Source organism: Cavia porcellus, unplaced genomic scaffold, assembly GCF_034190915.1.
Source record: "Cavia porcellus strain 051 isolate PalLab524CR breed Dunkin Hartley unplaced genomic scaffold, mCavPor4.1 scaffold_26, whole genome shotgun sequence".
NCBI lineage: Eukaryota > Metazoa > Chordata > Mammalia > Rodentia > Caviidae > Cavia > Cavia porcellus.
In genome coordinates, this window is record NW_026947509.1 from 46,196,023 (window position 1) to 46,214,602 (window position 18,580).

At 41.4% G+C, this 18,580-nt stretch overlaps 1 protein-coding gene across 10 annotated transcripts in view; it reads right to left on the bottom strand.

The window, feature by feature from the left end:
- The window catches only part of Plekhm3 (pleckstrin homology domain containing M3), a 175,320-nt gene that overhangs the window by 123,203 nt on the left and 33,537 nt on the right, over positions 1 to 18,580 (bottom strand). For all 10 annotated transcript variants that reach the window (XM_013157563.3, XM_003474190.5, XM_063237367.1 and 7 more), the window contains one exon: positions 10,151 to 11,086. In XM_013157563.3, the coding sequence (XP_013013017.1) occupies positions 10,151 to 11,086 (936 nt within the window). The remainder of the gene's footprint in view (positions 1 to 10,150; positions 11,087 to 18,580) is intronic.

Genomic DNA, 18,580 nt, shown 5'->3' on the forward strand with positions numbered 1-18,580 from the left:
AGTTTGTCTCAAAAAAAAAAAAAAAAAAAAAAAAAAAAGATATTTCATGTAAACATAATACATAAAGTTAATTTTGCTTACTTTTATATCTATTGAAAAGGAAACTCCCTCTATTTTAAACCAAGATTTGAGATGGGTCCTGAGTAAGAAAGGAAAGATGATTTTGTCACCGACATCGCTCTCTCACCCTCAGCTGGGCTCTGGGAGGACTACAGTCAGGCTGGGCAGCTTGTCTACTCTCAGGCTGATTGGTCCCCAAATCACCCAGAAAGACTCCCTTCCCAGGTGGATGTAGCCAGTAGAAGCCATACCCCACTAGCTGACTGGAAATGAAGAAATGGCAAGTGGGCAGACGCTTCCCCATTCTCAGAGTGGAAACCACATACTTCTTCTGATGCCATTTTTGCTGTGGAACTGGTCTATTCAATGCCTGTGCTACTGTATAATAATGAGTTTGTCTAATCTTTGTCCTATGGTTTCTAGCAAGGAGCTTCTAAAACCTTCAGAATTTCCCCCAAATAATACAAGGAAAGGAGTTTTGTGCTCTTTGTTTTTAATGTGATTTAATTAAAACATTTTCTGTCTTATATTTCAAGGTATAAGGACATATAGACAGCCACATTTCTTCCACAAAATTTACTTTTAGGTTACTCATAGGCCTCAATTTCTGGAACTACTGTAGCCTAATATGTTGAAAATATTAATGGAAGAAATAAATGGCATTGCTGAATTATTAGCTTTCCTTATCTACAGATTTATTTTAAAATGGCAAGGTTTTCACTTAGGTATGTTTCTGCTATTAGACAGTGTAATGGGTTTTAGAAAACCTCTCAAGTAGTTCTGACTCTTGGGAATTCATGAAAACCTTAGTTTTTCAAGTAACTTAGCTAGAAATTAAGGAGGATCTTGACCTACCCCCGTCTATCCTAAAACCACACCTAGACCAGTTTCTCTCCCAGTGAAAGGTCAGTAAACAGAAACTTTTAACTCAATGTGGAGTCCAGTAGTACATTAACACTTTCTTTAGAAGTTCAGCCAGAAATGAACATGGGATGAGGACAATGTTAACCAAAAAGGAAGCTACAAAAAGGGACAACTTTCCAGACCAAAGTATAGCAACAAAGACTGGAGAAATGAACGGCCAAAAAAAAAAAAAAAAAAAAGCACAGCGATGGCCTATGAAGTTCAGGAAGGTCTATCAAAAGATCTATGTCTTCTGAAATTCAAAATGATTTTATTCTTCTGAAACATATCAAAGGGGAACATATGACTTCTGTGATAAGAATACCAGGAATAAATCAAAAAAGCAAATTTAAGTTCTATAAAATCAAACGGCTTACTTATATAAAGTGATCAAATCTCTTTGAACTTTAGGATGTGAAATGGTTTAAAATACAAATTATATAACATTCTTCTTCTTCCATAGGCTCACATTACTATTTCAATGTGTATTCGTATTTTTTGCTCATTTATTTTTATTTAAAATGATTTCTTGAACCTACAAACTTAGAATGCAAAACAGTAAAAAGTAATTTATCCAATAATAGATATCAGAATGAGAAAAAGGATTCCTATCTGCTGTCTTTTCTGTCAACTGATATTTTTACTGGTTTAAATTCTCTTCCCTAAAGGAAAATGGTATGACTTATGAAATAAGACTTAAATGGAGGACCTTAATCCCACTTTTCCTAATCCTCTATAGATAATCAAAGAATCACAGAATGAGAGACAAAAAGACTATATATAGAGCACAGTCATTCCCTCTAAACTATGCCAGCCAGAGATGAAGAGCGTGAAAGTCAAAGACCTTCAAGTTCAACTGTGTGGTATAATTACCTATTTATTTGGTATCAAATCTCCACTTTCTGTGAGGACTCATAATGGGATGCTCTTGTTTTCTATGTATCCAGTACAGATCTCAATATGTTGTAAGACATCAACAAGCATTTGCAGAAGGGCTGAATAAGTCTCTTTATCTTGAAAATGAGAAAACTCTAGATGAGACAATTTAAGCATTCTTGTCTTGAAACCAGAAAGTTCAGGTTTTCCAGTCTCATGGGTCAGGCCTCTTGCTGTTCTAAGTATTTTGATCCCTGGCCTTGGGAAATCCGTCATCCTGGGTATTTCTATTACCTTGGTCCAGGAATTACCACATCGATTATGGGTATCTTCTCTTCTAAGTGGCAGCGGCCTTCAAATAACATGGGGACTGATACCTATGATCTCAGTCTGGGTGACATTTGTAGTCTGTGGTTTTTAGTCCTTTCACTATCTTATTGTACATTGACAGATGGGGGCATAAAGTACTGCATTTATGATGGAAGTTTCCAGATGTGGTCTGGCCAGGGCAGAGAGCAGGGAAGACATTATCTCTTTTTTCTGGACCTGCTTTGTGGATGCTTCGGGTGGGCCATTGAGCACAAATGCTGGCTTCCCTACTGCCTCATCTGTACTGCCTCCCACATGGGCTTTGTCAGGTTAAGTTTCTTTGCTTTCCATCTTTGCAGGTAATTTTCTGAACATAAGTATAGGGCTAGCTATCACTCTCAATCTCATCTGGCTTGTTTTGATCCATTCTTCTGATTTACATTTCAGAATATTGATTCTGTCATTCCACATATTAGTTGTGCAACCTAGTTTTATAATAGCTGTGATTTTGATAAGTATGCCTATTATATCTTTATCCAGGTAATTACTGTCATAGGTGGGCAAACATTAATGATAGCTAACACTTACATGGTATTTACTCTGTGCTAGGCACTGTTCTAAGCCCTTAAACTCAATTTACTTGCACTACAAACTAACGAGGTAGATGTAATTATCTTTTCACATCTGAGATGAAAACATGGAATAGGGAGAGATTAAGTAATTTCTTCAGGGTCATACAACCAGTGAGTTGCAGATCTGCAAACACAGGCAAAAGGACCCAGTCTTTACTCTTACTGAACTATGCAGCTTCTCATCATTATTGTGCATATTTACCAATAGCCTTTAGGCTGAAAGGGGTCTTTACCCAACAATCCTTGGGTAAAACTGTCGGTCATTCACAAAACAACCCAAATTTCTTTGTCTTGGGGATTTTGGCAAACACTAAGCAATGTATAACATAGTCCTGGTGTGGAGGTCTAGCACCTCTCCATTTTCCTTTGTGTACCCTCAGCTAGACTATAGCATCCTAGGGTTTCAGACCATAACTATACTTCTCTAGTGCCTTCCCTAGCACCTACTACATAATGAGCACACACATTCATAAGGAGATTTCTTCTGAATTTAATTCCATGGGAAATATAAAGTTTATTTATTTATTTGGTTAGTGTTTTGAGACAGAGCCTCACTATGTTGTTCAGGCTGAGCTTGAACTTACTATGTAAATCTGGCTGGCCATGGATTTGCAATTCTCCTGCCTCAGCCACCCAAGTATAGGATTAAGACAAAAATTTAAATGGAGTAGGAGGGTTGGATATGGTGACATACATCTGTAATCTTAGCATGCTGGGAGGTAGAGGCAGGAGGGTTACAAGTTTGAGCCTTTCATGGGCAACTTATCAAGCTCTGTCTTTAAAAAAAAAATGGTTAAAGACACAGCTCAGTGCAAAGGCCCCTCCCAAAAAACAAAGAGGCAGTAGGAGGTCACTTTAGTTCTTTGGCTTTGAAATTCTCTGCAACAGAGATTTTCTGACATACACAAATACAATGACATAGTGTGATGGTTTGACCCCAGTCGTCCAGTCCTATTCCCTTGCTAACCCCCTTCAAGTCCTTTACCTACTTTGAGGAGGGTTCTGCAAGTCTTTGAAGAGGACAGACTGCTCCTCATTCCTATTTAACAGGATTGAAGACCCTGAAGAACATGTGTAGCACACACAAAGAGTCTAATAATTGCTTGTTGAAGCAAATCTTTCCATAAAACCATCAGCAACCCTCTATGGTGATACTTGAGGTTGAGAAAATAAAATTTAGCCTTTTGGCAAAACAAAAAACAAACAAAACAACACAACAATTTCCAGAGATTTTTTTCTATGTGACCCAACGATCCAAAATTAACAAAAGGACTCACATCACACAGTGTGAGAAGACAACAACTAATTAAACAATTCATAGTTTTTCTTCCGTCATTTTTCCTCCAGTTGGCTACCTGCCTACTCCCTAAATCAAATCCTACATCATTCCTACCAAGTGGGAGACATAGAAAAATACTAAAAAGGTAAGAATTGGAAATAGCAAGGAAAATCAATTTCTGCTTCTCCTTCTATTTCTTTAGACAATCTTGTGGTACGTTAGTTACTAAAGACCTCCGAATTTTTCATGTGAGAATGAAAATGAATTTTATCTACTTAAGAACTTTTTAATTTTTTCCCCAAGATCGTAATATACAACTGCCCTTCTTAGCACTTAGAACTTAACTGTGTGTGATTCATATGCTGATTTATAAGTACCTCCAAATTCAATTTCTCTCTTTTTAGGAACAGTTATTTTGCATGATTTACCCCAAGGTCAATAAGTAAATAAAAAGGCCCAACACAGAAAAACTGCAGACTTCCACAAAGGCAGCTATTTCATGAATAATTAACCACCCATACTTTCTATCAGAGATGCTTGTATTGCTAGGGTAAAGGTATTCTTTATGTCTAAATGAGTCATAAAACAGGCCTTCGCCAGAAAAATGCTCTCATTTATCACATGAAATGCCATGTGGTATTAACAAGGTTGATACTGTTTGTTTAATATATTTTGCTTTCATAGGGGCTTTCATAGGGGCTTGAAATGATTTGTTTTTGCAGCTGTAACTGAGTTAAATTAAGGATTTATCTTTAGCTTAGCTAGTTGAGCATACATAACCAGGAACTATTAATTACCTGCCTAGAAGCCTTTGGTCATCTTTCACAGTTTACAGCAACATCCTTGGGGTGCTGAACTACAGAGCACCTAGATTTTATCTCCAAATAATCAATCCTGGCTTCTTGGGAACTGAGAGTAAAAACTTCTTATTTCTGGGTTTATAACTCCCCTTTTGCTACTACATGTAAATGTTATTAAGTGTACAGACTCTTCAAAGAAATTGAAGAGAAAAATCTTAGTGCCAACACTAACTTCAGACATCTATTCCCACACATAAGAAACAAGTACTTTTCTGTCCTTAAAGCACCAGTTATCACCCCTTTTCCCTCTCTCTTCTCACACTGCCCTTCTGCCTCACAAAAAGCAGGGAGAGCCAGGGAATTGTCACTGTGGATAAACTTGTCAAAAGAGCACTCTACCATCCTAATTCGCCTCTACCTGTTTGTGAATGCCAGGAAGAAAGAAAAAAGCAAGAGGGAAAATAAGAAGGGACAGAAATGGGGTAGCGGGATAGTGTGGGGCAAAGAAAAACCAGAGTGAGATTCAAACAAAAATGAAACACGCCTTCTTAGACAACCCGAGGGGTGGGATGCTCCCCCCAGCAGGTCCTAACAACATACTTCTTTATCAGAGGTTCTTGTCAATCAATTAGCCTGGGCAGCAGGGGGTGGGGGCGCCAAGGAAACAATGGACCGCCCTGTTGTATTACTATTTAATCACTTTTGCTAAATAAATAGAGCAGCCCTGAGGTGCTGTCATGTCAAGGGAATTTATAACAAAAACAAAAAAAAACCTTCATTTTTCATTGGTCATTACTTTTTTTTCCTTCAGGACAAGAGAGGGTTATTACTGTAGCCTTAAGTTCCATCTTTGTATTTCTTGCCTTTGATTCCCCCTGGACCCTGCCACTTTCTGGCACTAATTTGTCAGGCTGAACAAAGAGGGGATTTGTACCTCCTGTAAGGTCTCAATTAGGAATGGCTTCTGCTGTATTATGTGCCATTCAGAGAAGACACAATGCCGGTAATTACAGGAATTTGCACTAAATGGCTCAAGAATTCATAGCAAAACTTTTCCCCCCTTTGAGTTTACCCCTCCCAGGGCCTAGAAGGGAAAAAAAAAAAAGAAAGCAAAAAGTTCTTCATGCCAGAGAGAAGTAATTACCAACAGCAGTCTCCAGAGGTTAAACAGCAGAAAGGAGTAAAACTCTAAAAACTGACAGTTCGAGCTGGTGAAGGGATCCCCTTAGGCTCCGTTTCTTCCTGTGACAGGTCCCACTTCAGCTCACAAGCTCAGAGGGCCGTCCAATTGCAAAGCAGTCACATGAGGAACACTTTCCAAGGTGAGCTCTGCCTCTTGTCACGCCTATAAACAAGTCCTGGGGCCCTGTGATTACAGCACTCAACTGCTGGGTTTCTTGATTGTTGGTAAATTACAGGAAAAACATCTGTGTGTGCTAGTGCCAAGAAAACTATGTATCTATTGAGTATGAATAAGTAGGTACTCATCTCAAACACAAGCTGCTGCCTTTTAATCCAATTTATACAGCACTGAAGAGTAAATCACCTTAGAAACTTACAGGCACATATTCAGAAATAATAATTTGTTTTAGCATTAATATTTGACATTGATCCTCATTGCCAAACGTAATTTGCTTGTTTGTTGTCTGGATATAGGGTCTCGCTATATAGTTCAGGTTGGCCTTAAACTCACAGTGATCCTCTTGCCTCAGCCTCTCCAATGCTGGTATTACAGGCATGTGCTACCATGCCTGCCTTTGCCAAACATAATTTTGAATTCCAATCAGTAATTTCGCTAAAGGAGCACATTTTGCTTTCTGCTACAGAGATGTTCCTCAAAACTTAACCTAAGCATGGTTAAAGTTCCAGTTCTTCTTCAATACCAGCCCCCAGCGTAGGTTCCTTCACTTGAGAACCTTCACGGTCAAATATTAATTCAAAAATGATTGAAGATTTCCAGTTTCTCTAGTTCTATCTGACACCACTGCTGAAACTTGTACAGACTGGTATCCTGGTTTCACTTCTGTCAGTTGCCATTTGAGGGTCACTGACATGATTGTCTCGTTAAACAGCTGTCTTCCTTGGCCGACTGCAAGCTTCCTGAGGGTAGAGACTGCACCTGCTTTCCTGCTTTCGTGTCTAGGTGTGTGCAAGTTTCTGGGCAAACGATGAATGACAATAAGCAGATTTTGATTCATATTTCGAGAAGAAGCCCAGCCAGTAGTAAACCCCAGAGGCAATCAGGACCACAGTTAAGTATCAGGAGCAGCAGGAAGGCTCAACAGCCAGGACTTCCTAAGCTTGGGCAGCTATGAAACTAGAGAGGAAGTGATGGAGCATCCACACATCACCCATCAGAACCATCAAAAGTCCACGTGCATGTCAGGAAACATGCAGTGAAGTATCAGCATATATTTTCAAAACCATACCTCAGGCGTTTCTGGATGGTCATGGTCTATTTGCTCTACAGGGCTCTAAATTTTATTTATTTTTTATTATTTTTTTTAATCTAAATTTTAAAGAAGGCGATAGAGACTCCTTCACTTACAGAAAGAATGCAATGAAATAAAGCCAATCGTACTATTTTACAGATTTAAAAGCCAATATTTATGGTTTCTCTGAACAGCAACTAAATGATACCATAATAAGCAGTTGCTCAGTGTGATCTTCCACTTTTAAAGTCTACTCATCCAAAATGTTTTTTAAAAGGAGAACGAAGTAGACATAAAATGCTGTAAAGGGCCATGCTATTAAAGCCAAGAAATACTGCGAATTAGCGTCTGTTAAAAATAAGATACAAAGCTCAAACTCACTAAAAAACAGTGTCCTGGAACTTTTGGCATTTGGCAGATAAACATGGTACACATCCAGCTTTTTCACTGCATGTGTGTTTTTGTGAGGATACAAAGTTAGATGACACAGGTACAAAAGCCAGAAACAGCTGGTTGAAATTAACTGTGTTTGTGAGAAATACAGATCAATTTTTAAAGGTTCATCTGCTATAATAATCTGTGATATATCGAACAGCCTCGTAAGTAATTTAAAAACCAGAGGTTTCCTTAATTTTTTTTTCCTTTTTCTTTTGAGACTCTGCCCCCTACAGGAGATAAAGTATTCCTACCCGAAGCAGGAGAACAATTCCCCACGTACCAACTAGAATTAAGAATGAAAAGCAGGTAGATGGGCCATGAGTCACAGAGCAACTCAATACAGCACTCTCTCATGCAAAAGGAGGCATTTAATAGGTCTGTATTTATGTCACACTATATGAATTAACATTTTCCCCAACCTGAATTAGAAATCTACCTGTGCCCCACTAGCACTCCAGACCAAAGCACAAAGGTAAAAGCTGGGCAAAGAAGTTTCAAGCAAAGCAAAGGAGCTTCTGATTTGCTACTTCTATCCCCAGACGGTCCTCCAAGCAGACAAATTTAGTGAGCACCAAATTTAGACAGCAAAGAGAGGTGTCCTACACACAGAACCTACAGCAGCTGTCGGAAAGGGCTCTTTCCGCTGACTGCATAACCTTTTCTCTTCTTTTCTACCTGGTTCTTCTCAGCACTTTGTCTTTTTCCTGTTTTCGCTCTTTTGACTGCTAGAGGAAGCAGCCTTCCTCTACCTACCCTTTCTCCTCCTTTGGAGTGCTAAGAACACAGAGGCATGTGCTGCCCAGGTGGAGAAGGAGGTATGTTAGGTAACCACCCTTGGATGGCACCTGAGGCTTTTCCTCACACTTGTGCTACAATGTTTCTTGATTCAGGTACTCCAGTGTCTACCTTAAAAACTAAGTTTTTGGGCAAACAATAAATGCTCTCCCTTATTCAACAGCAGACCTGTTGATCCTATCAGTAACCTAATGCCATAGAAGTATTTGTAATTTCAGGTTGTCCACAGAGTTAACGACTCGTCACCACAGTACTACCAAGTGCCTGAACTTGAAATGTAATACACGTACCAGTATCTGTGACACTGGAATACCAAAAATGTCTCAGCTGTGCCAAAATGAGTATCTCCTTATTTCAAAACCATTTCCTAAAAGTAGCTGGCTGACTTGGCACAAGGTCTGTCACACTCCTACAGTGTCACAGTCCACCATGACTTAACTGGCTCTTTTACTTAAACAAGCTCTGCAAATTTCTGCTCAATACTCACTGAAGCCCTCACGGTAAAGTGAGAGTGATTCACAGAATCCTCCCCTTGAAGTAAATTATTTTTCAATAGAAAAGGTCATCGTCATAACTAACCTAAATTCAAGATGTGGTTTTTAAAATGTTTTCACTACCATTTGGCAAGAGCAAGAATAAAATTTAAAATCTGATATTGGCTGAAACTGAGTTTTGTTTTTGTTTTTAAATCTTTTTGAGATAGGGTTTCACTATGCAGTTCAGGCTGGCCTTGAACTTGCAGTGATCCTCCTGCCTCAGCCTCCAGAGTGCTGGGATTACAGGTGTCATCACCATGCTTGGTTTCTTGTTCATTTTTAAACAACATACTTAAGTATTGAATACTTGAATTAAAACCTCCCCAACCAGACTTCTGATTAAAACTGTTTTTAGGGCAAAAAAAAAGTATTGCCCCAAGTTGTGGGGTTTAGTGGAAGGAAAATAATTTTGATCTAGATTATAGTCGACATAGATCTGGTACAGTAATTTTTTTCTATTTTACCGTTTGGAGGAAGGTGGGAGGAACAGAGAGGAGACAGGAAAGCAGCCGCAACAAGGTTTTCAGATATAGTGGATCACTGGTCCTGAACTCTACTTTGTGTCACCCTTCAGAGCAGTCCCAGGAAGCTGATGCCCCACGAGTCACCTGATAAATAACCTCCACTGTTCTTTTAGCCATCTGCACACTTTCGGTCAATGCTAACCTTCTGGATTGCACCTTAACGGGACTTGACAAGATCATGATCAACAGCAGTTACCAACTACCAGTGTCTGCCTTGCCTAAGGAAGGTTAGCAGTCAGCTTTGGGCCCACACGTCTCTTGACACAGTCCCAGTAACTCGACATAGAATCACAGGCCATTCAGGAAGCCCAAATTCCAGTCTGCTTAGGTTGTAGCCAAGTTATTTGATTTAGTAGGGTGTATTATATCTGTTTCTATTTACCTAACCAACCTGGTCTGAGTGGTGCACGTATGGACAGAGTTAGTACAGCAAACACCCTCGAGGCGAGATGCTTTTCATAACCGGGGTTTCTAACACTCACAGTGAAGAAATTTTAAGAGTGAATTCCAATTATGAAACTCGAGATTGCTCTTTAGTGAGCCTTATGCTAAAAGCCATTCCATACCTGCGCATTTGAAACACTGAGCAGTGAGTCCGCGCTCCAAAGACAAAGTCGTCAGGATGCTCAGGAAGCTGGTGGTCACAGACTGGCGTTTGCTCTTCCTGAGTTCGTGCCCGCCCATCTGATCCTTGGGTTTACTCCTCAGTGTGACTTGCAGGTTCTGCTCTGAACTCCTGGCTACATTGGCAGCTGTCTTCAGCGCCTCCATCCACTCCTGAGCCCTCTGCCGGGTCTCGGCTCGGAGGCGGAGGACATCCTGGGGGAAAATGACTTGAAAGCAAGAGTCACAGCCATCCAGGTGGTCTATCTGGACAGCCAGACACACATCTACGTTGTAGCTCAACAGGGGATCCTCATCTAGCTTGCCTGGCTGAAAGGCCGTAAGGTAGGCCTTGCTTAGCACAAATGTAAATGCCTTCCAGTTGTTCTGGACAGTTAGTCTGTAGAGTGTCCCTGATTTGAGGATGTTTTGGTACTGCTTGGGGCTGTCCAAGACAGGGGATGATGGTGGCAGTCCATTGGCTTTCTTCTGTAAACACTGATTCTGCGTACAGGTCACATGATGGCTGAGCCCCAGTGAGTTCACCAGCTCATCCTGCTGGCCCACGTAACCAGGCACGGCAGCGTGCACGACCTCCCAGAGCTTCTGCCCCCAGTCCAAAGCCTCCCACGGCGACTCTGCCTTCAGCTGCAGCTGAGTGTTGTCACAGAGGACAGCATCCACCATCCTGGCCTCAAGGTGACCCAAGACTGATATGCTCTGGAAGTGTGACAGCTGGTACGTGGCATAGAGGTTTTGATTCCCACTGCTGTCAAGACTGTAGAAGTATAAGTTATAGGGCGAGAGTTCTGCGTAACAGCTTTGCCAGTAACTGTCGTGGTCCTTCCTAATATCCAGGTAACCCTTCTTCAGAATGTTTGGGAATGTCTGTTTGTGCTCTAAAAAAAAAAAAAAAAGAACAAGAAGAAGAAGGAAGGAAAAAAAAGGAAGAAAGAAAGAAGCAAAGTATTAATTACTTATGAGAGGGCAGATATAAGAAACCAAGCAGAGCAGAGGTCACATCTTTCTAGTTAAAACTAAACAAAACAGAAGTAATAAAATTCCAAGATAGTATCTAATTGGCAAGATGTAACTAAGGAAAAATCTCTCAGCTGAAAAACTGAACTGGGGTGATGGCAAATGAGTGCAGAGTAAGTATGGGGTGTGCAATGTTAATGTGACAAGTAGATGCCTGTGGGGGAAAACGGAAATACTGAGGAACTATGGCTAGGGATACCCTGCAGGTCTAGGACCTAACTGTACCTTGCCAGGACTTCTTGCTTCTAAGTAACGTTCTGCACAGCACTGAATATACACAAGATACGGCTCCTTCTGCCACATGACATAATTCCCTGCAAGTTCTTTTCTCAGTTTGGTGAAGGCAGAATGAGTCCGTGAAAAAGTATGAAATGTGCTGCTTCTGTGTCTCAGACACAGAAACTTCTGGCTCAGAAACATCTGTGTCTCAGACAAGCCCCTAAGAATCTAAAGCCAGAATACTGACCTTCTGTTTAGTCACTAGGATCACTCCCATCGACTCACTGGTTAGATGTCTTTCTCTCCGAGCCTGAATGTGCCTCTGCTATTCCCTTAGCTTGTAATGCTACTTCCCTCTTCAACCAGTGACCAAGAATTTACCTTCCTCCAGAAAGAAAGCCTGTCCTGAATCCCCCAACCCCTTTGCCCATCTCGCCTGCACATATATATCCCTGAGTCAGTATCGGGTATCTCAACTATATCCCAACTCTACATAGGCTCTCTATCAGACTGTGTTAGTTTATTTAAATGTCCAAACAAATACATTTTAAAGTTTGTTTTAAAAAAAGTCATTCTTTTCCATGTGACAGTAAACTCCCTGCTCATCTTTTGTCATAACACACGGTATAGTGCCTGGTATATAACAGGTGCTTAAGAAATCAAATTAGAAACAAAGCTCCTCGAGTCCAGCGTGCTGGCGCACACCAACACTCTGCAGGCTGAGACAGGAGGACCACTGTGACTTCAAGACCAGCCTGGGCTACAAAGTGAGCTTAGGGCCAGCCTGAACTGCATAGTGAGACCCTGTTTTGAAAAGAGAAGAAGAAAAAAAAGCTCCTAACACAAAGCTCAGCACATAGTAGATATAATTCTCTTTCCCTCCGTATCACAAGTTTATCTAGTCATGCCATCTTTAATCTACAATGAGCTGTGATATATATCACTATAGGGTTTTTGTTTTTTGTAGTATGGGGTAATAAGCCCAGGACCTCTACACTAAGCTACATCCCAAGCCTCCTCATCCATCCATCCATCCATCTACCTTTTTAAATTTTGAGACAAGGTCTCACTAAATTGTTCCATTGCTCAAGCAGCATACAAACTTGGGATCCTCTGCCTTAGCCTCCCAGAATGGTGGGAGATAAAGAGCATGCACCACCATGCTTGACTCTAGCTTAGTACTTTAATAAAATGGGACCACCACTGGAGCGCTGAGAGAGCTCCTGAGACTTTATCAGATATGAAAATTATATCCATGCAGAGGCAAACACTCTTCCCTGGTAGAGACTTTTCTTAAGATGTTTCTCAAGTCTGTCACACACCGAAGAGTCAAAAACTAATAAAGTCCTTCCCTAAAGAAGACAAATCACACTCCCAGAGGGCAGGAGTTCCACTTCTGTCTACCTGGTGAAAGGGAAAGAAAAAAAAAAAAAGAGTGAGATCTGAGTCTTAAAATAGCAAGCCAAAAGAGAAAGGGAGAAACGAGGCAAAGAAAAAGCCTATTTTACCTGTTATACATCTCTAGTCCCAACATTTATTAGTATTTCCGTGCTAACACAAAAAACCATTAATTTCTTGCAACCCCCCCTAATGCCTTTGTAGAAAGGAGAGGTAATGGATGCTATTCTCAGCCACCTTCCTCTCTGACAAAGCAGCAAGGGAGGCAGCGTGTCAGAAACCTCTTTTCTCATTTCCACAGGTGATGAGGGCAGCCTTCTCCACAATAAGGTCCATGACCTTCCCTGGTCTCTCCTGTAGCCCAGCAGCTCAGCTATGGTTCCCTGAAAACCACCTTTCTTGCTTTTAGAAATACTGTCATCTCTTCTTACTTCCCTGAGAGCTTTTTACAACAACTACCGTGAATCAAAACTCTTATTTATTTTTTAGCACTGGGGATTGAATCCAGGACCTCAGGACTGAGCACTCAGCTACATCCACAGCCTTTTTATTTATTTATTTTTTAATCTGGAGACAAGCTCTGGCTAAGTCACTTGTTTTTTTGGTTTTTTTGGCATAGGGGATCGAACTCATGACTGCATGCTTGTTAGGCAGATATGCTTATTCTGCTAAACTAAACCCCATAATAGTGACTTAGCCAGCCTCAGAGCCTCTGAGGCGCAGAGGCTGGCTAAGTCACTATTATGGCATGTGTTTAGATGTCCTCCCAAAGCCTCATACTGTCACAGCTTGGGCTTTTTCAGGGGTGGCTGGATCTAGAGGGTACAGCAGATTCACGGTGCAATGCCAGGATCAGGGGTGTGAGCGCTCTTCACCCTGGGGACAATTAAAAGGGACAAAAAGAGGTTTGCTTCTTTCTAGTTTGTCGTTGCTTACTTGCTACCTTTTGCCAACTGTGAACTGTTTCTCCTCCATGAGGCCTGTCTGTTCCTGCCTTGGAGCCAGCCAATTATGAACTCAAACCTCTACAAACTGTGAGCTCAAATAAATCTTTCCTCTTTTAACTTTGGGGATTGGGTGTTTTGTCTCAGCAACGAGAAAAAGTAACTAAGTCACTAAATTGCCAAGGCTGGATTTAAACTTGCATTCTCTCTGCCTCAGCACCCCAGAGTGCTGGGATCACAGGCAAGCACTGCCACCTTCAGCTAGATGCCTGTCTTTTAATTAAGCCCCTGACCAAAGCCTCATTTCTTTGAGGTGGAGCTAAAGCTTAGTGGGAGAGCACTTGCCTAGCATGCCAGGGGCCCTGAATTTGATCTTCAGCATGGCAAACAAACAAACAAAACACTTCTGACTATCCACAAACTGGGTTGTGGATGCCAGCATGGGTGGTGGGAGCAAAAAGTCTCACTAGAGAATCTCCCAGGTAATAAGGCTAAAAGATACACTGAGTTCCCACATTCTCTTTCCTCTCAGTAAGCAGTGTCTCTTATCTCTGCTTCCCACCCCAGTTTCAGTGCTTCGTAGTTGGGGTGCTAACTAAGACAGCAAAGGAAGATGCTAGATACACAAAGGGGCTATTCTTGAAGGCCATAGTCTGGAGTGGAACGAGAAAGCAAAGGTTCAGGAAATTCTATGCTGCCAGGCGGCTATGATGGGCAGAGAGGTAATATCAAACTTTCTCAACATGTTGTGTGTGTAGTTGTTACAAGATAGTTAAAGAACTATCATTTCTCTTTGGGAGGCTGAGGTGGGAGGATCATTGCAAGTTCGAGATCAGCCTGGGCTACAAAGTGAGCTCAAGGCCAGCATGAACTGCATAGCGAGACCCCGTCTCAAAAAAAAAAAAAAAAAAGAACTATTATTTCTCTCTAAGCTTTAGCAACTGTCACTTCCTAGTGGATCTCAAATTTATTTTTATCATTTTTAGTGGTCAGAAGCTAATATTTAAACCTAAACTTTTGTTTATTTACCATAGTTTAGACTATATCATTTTAATTCATTTAAGAACCCCCCCACATATCCTTGTAAAGTGCTCAACTTCACAAACGAAACATACAATCGTGACTAAAAGTGACTCAGAATCACTAACTAAGATGGTCACCAGTGTGCAAGTAAAAATAGGAAAAGATGATGGAGATAAATCACTGTCCCTATGAATTTCACAATCAAACCACAAGACACAAATTCCTCACGAAAACAAAACAAAAACCTCGTCACTTCCCCACTGGGCTCCCATTAGCTGGCACCCAGCCCTGGCACAGTTCCCCTGGGTGTGGCCTGTCCTTCTTGCTCCTTGCCATCAGTCCCTAGGGACGGGGCCATGACGGGAACTGCTCCTGGCTGAAGAGAAAGAAGGGCAGGTCAAGCACCTGATGCGCTTCCACCTGCCAGCCCGCCAAGTTCCTCTTCTGACACTGCTGCCTCTCAGCTCTCAGCGCCACCTCCATCAGGGCCAGGCCACTGTCACCAGGCTGAGCTTCGGGGTGTCTGGCAGCCCTTCTTAGGTCCCTCCGTGGCCACCTCTTCACAAATTCCAGGGAGACACAGTTTAGTCTAATATCCACACTTGTTAGCTTGGCCTTAAATGTCTCACTATGGAAAATTCCAAACACTCTAAAGCATACAAAAGAATAAAATATGTGTATTCATTGCTCAGCTTTAAAAATCAGCATGTTTCTTGTTTCATCTCTCCCACCTCTGAGCTCTTTGTTTTGTTCTGCTTTGTTTTGATTTTGCTGGAATATTTGAAGAAAAATCATAGATATTTTATCATTTTACTTGTAAACACTTCAGAGTATATCTCTAATAAAAATTACAACTTCAAAATCTATGTATGGGTCTACTTTCACCTACATCCCACATTAATAAATCCTTACATAATATCCAGACTATTTCTAATTTCCTTAGATTATCTCAAAACATTTAATACAGGTGATCTGTTCAAATTAGACTTACATGCTGGGCGAGGTGGTGTACCTCTGTAATCCCAGCATCCCGGGAGGCTGAGGCAGGAAGATCACAAATTTGAGGCCACTCTGGTAATTTAGTGATGTAGCAAGATCTTATCTCAAAATAAAGATGGGGGATATGGATCAGTGTGAAGTCCCTGAGTTCAATCTCTAGCACTGCAAAATAATAAACAAACAAAAAAGGAAAGAAAAAAAAAATTTGAGACAGGCTCTTACTATGTAATTTAGCCTGGCCTTGAACTCACTACGTAGCCCAAACTTGCAGCAATCCTTCTGCGTCAGCCTCTTGAGTGCTGGGATTATAGCACTCAATTCTTGCTGGGAAGAGGGTAGTGTTCACTACCACACTCAGCAAGAAATTTTATAAAAATAACTTAGGTTTACACATTGATTGGTCAGTATGCCTTTTCAGTTTCTTAAAATCTACATTTTCCTTTTCCTTCTTTTTTCATGCCACCTATTATTCATCCATTTATTTATTTTGGGTGCTAAGTTCAGGGCCGCGTGCTTGCTAAGCAAGTGCACTGCCACAGAGACGCGCCCTCAGCCTCAGATACATATTTACTGAAGAAAATGCCTCGCTTGTCCTATAGAACTCCTATGTCCCCAAAGGGTCAATGTGTTTTATGGTATTAGTAGTTGTTCCTATTCCTCATGGTCTCAGTAAATGGCCTGACTTCAAGGTTCCGTGCTCACACCTGATCGTCCTTCTCTGCTGCTTGCTCCCTCCCAACCTCAGCGCCTTTGCGTCCAGTCTCCCTGCTGGAGTTCCCCTCCCTGCCGGACGGAGCACTGCTCTCGCTTCGAGCTCCTTTCCCAGCTCACCCACTCCGAGGCCCTGATCCCTCTACTGTCTATACCAGCCTCGTCACTCACTATTTTTATTAGATTTCAAATACTCTTTCACATTCATCACGTATTTATTACATTCCATAATAAAACTATTTCAAAAATCAGTAAGAATACAAAAAGCAGAAAATAAATCTCTGTCTTCACATGCCAGCATCCACAACCCTCCTGCTCAGACTAAATACGGTGTAAAAACCCTTTAAGCATTTTCCATAAATATGTATAGATAAAAGAATCAGATGTGTTAAAATATATTAGCATACATATTATTGAGCCACTGTGTGCTTTCATCTCAGTATTTTGTGCCTTTCTAAAAAGAAAAATTAGGACCCAGATCACAATAAATGAAATCTAGTTTACAGAGAAAATCTGATGACCTGAATCAGCACATGAACAATCCTGTAAGAAGAGAATTCTAAATCCAATAATAGCTGGAATGGAAGACAAAGAACATTTTCATGTTTTCAAATAGCTCAAAAGCTCGTGTGGTATCAGTAATCCCAAATCAAAGTTATACAGGAAAATGTAAAGGAAACACTTAAGTTCTGTTAACAAGGGTAATAAAACGAGAGGTTGCCAAAATGGGAAGAGGATGGAGTACTTAAAATATGACAGGGTAGTACTCTGTTCCACACAGGCTCAGTGGACTGCCTCTAGGTCAAAGCTCAACAGATACATTACACTTCTTTCCTCCTTGGTCAGCCATCTTTTCAGTTTTGTTTTTTGGGTTGAAGCAGGGTCTCTCTATGTAGTTCAGACTGGCCTTAAATTCACACCAATCTTCCTGCCTCTGCCTCCCAACTACTGGGATGAAAGGTATGTGTCACCAAGCGCAGCAATCTTCTCAGTTTCACAAGCTGCCTGAAAGGGAGCTAGTTACAAGGACAGGTAAAATTGTGGGAATGGAAAATCAATGAAACAGGACCTACCACAGTCACATGGGCTCAAAGACAAGACAGCAAAGCAATTTGTCATATATCTACTGAGTACCAACCATATGCAAAGGAGGGCTCTAAGCTTTTTAGAGACATAAAAATAATGGGAGTTTTTAAGGTGCTTACAGTTTGTTGTCATAAATGAGGCCAATATGACACTTCTACAACAAATTGATTAGTTCAAGGGAAACCACAACGTCACTACAGAACACTCCTTCGACTTGACAGTTCTTCCCTTACAACTAATTCCAATTACCTGTACTCAGCTGTTACTGTCTCTTGACCTGTAGGCCTCAGCTCCAGCTTCCTGGACTACAATGCCATTTGGCCCAACCTTACCTCGTGGGTCTAGCCTAGATGCCACCAGCATTCCATGGACCACCTAGAGCCTGGGAGATAGGGTTAGACTTCCTCAGGGACACAGGTTTCCTGAGAACCATCCAGCCGTCTGGTGGCCCACTCCCCACTCCAGGATTGCACACTTCTCTGGGGCTTTAGGCCTCAAGATGCCACTTGAGGCAGACTCTGAGGCCAGGGAATCCCTGGACTTCTGCCCTCTAAGCCTACCTTACTTTCTCCTCTTGCCCTTGGCCTAAATGCAGTGATGAGGAACCCATTAGTTTTCAGTGCTAACAGCACGCATGCCACAGGTTCGCTACCATTCGTCTAATGTAACAGCCCTTCTGACGCTGTCTGAAGCAGAGGCAGAGGGAAACTTTCACTGATTGCTACTCTTAGCCTGTAACTCTGGACTCACAAAGATGCTAAGACTGCATCGAGGCTGAATAGAAAAAGATGCGAGATGTTGCTGAGTTGGGTAAAAATTTAAGTTCTGTGTATGCCCTCTGTGTTTAGGGTCCTCATCAACACGGCTTCCAGTTCTCTGACTCCAAGGTCCAACCCTCTTCCCCATAGTGACTTCCTGGACGTTTTACGTCTTATAATGAGGTACTGGTCATCTCCCAGGTATTTGCCTCACTCC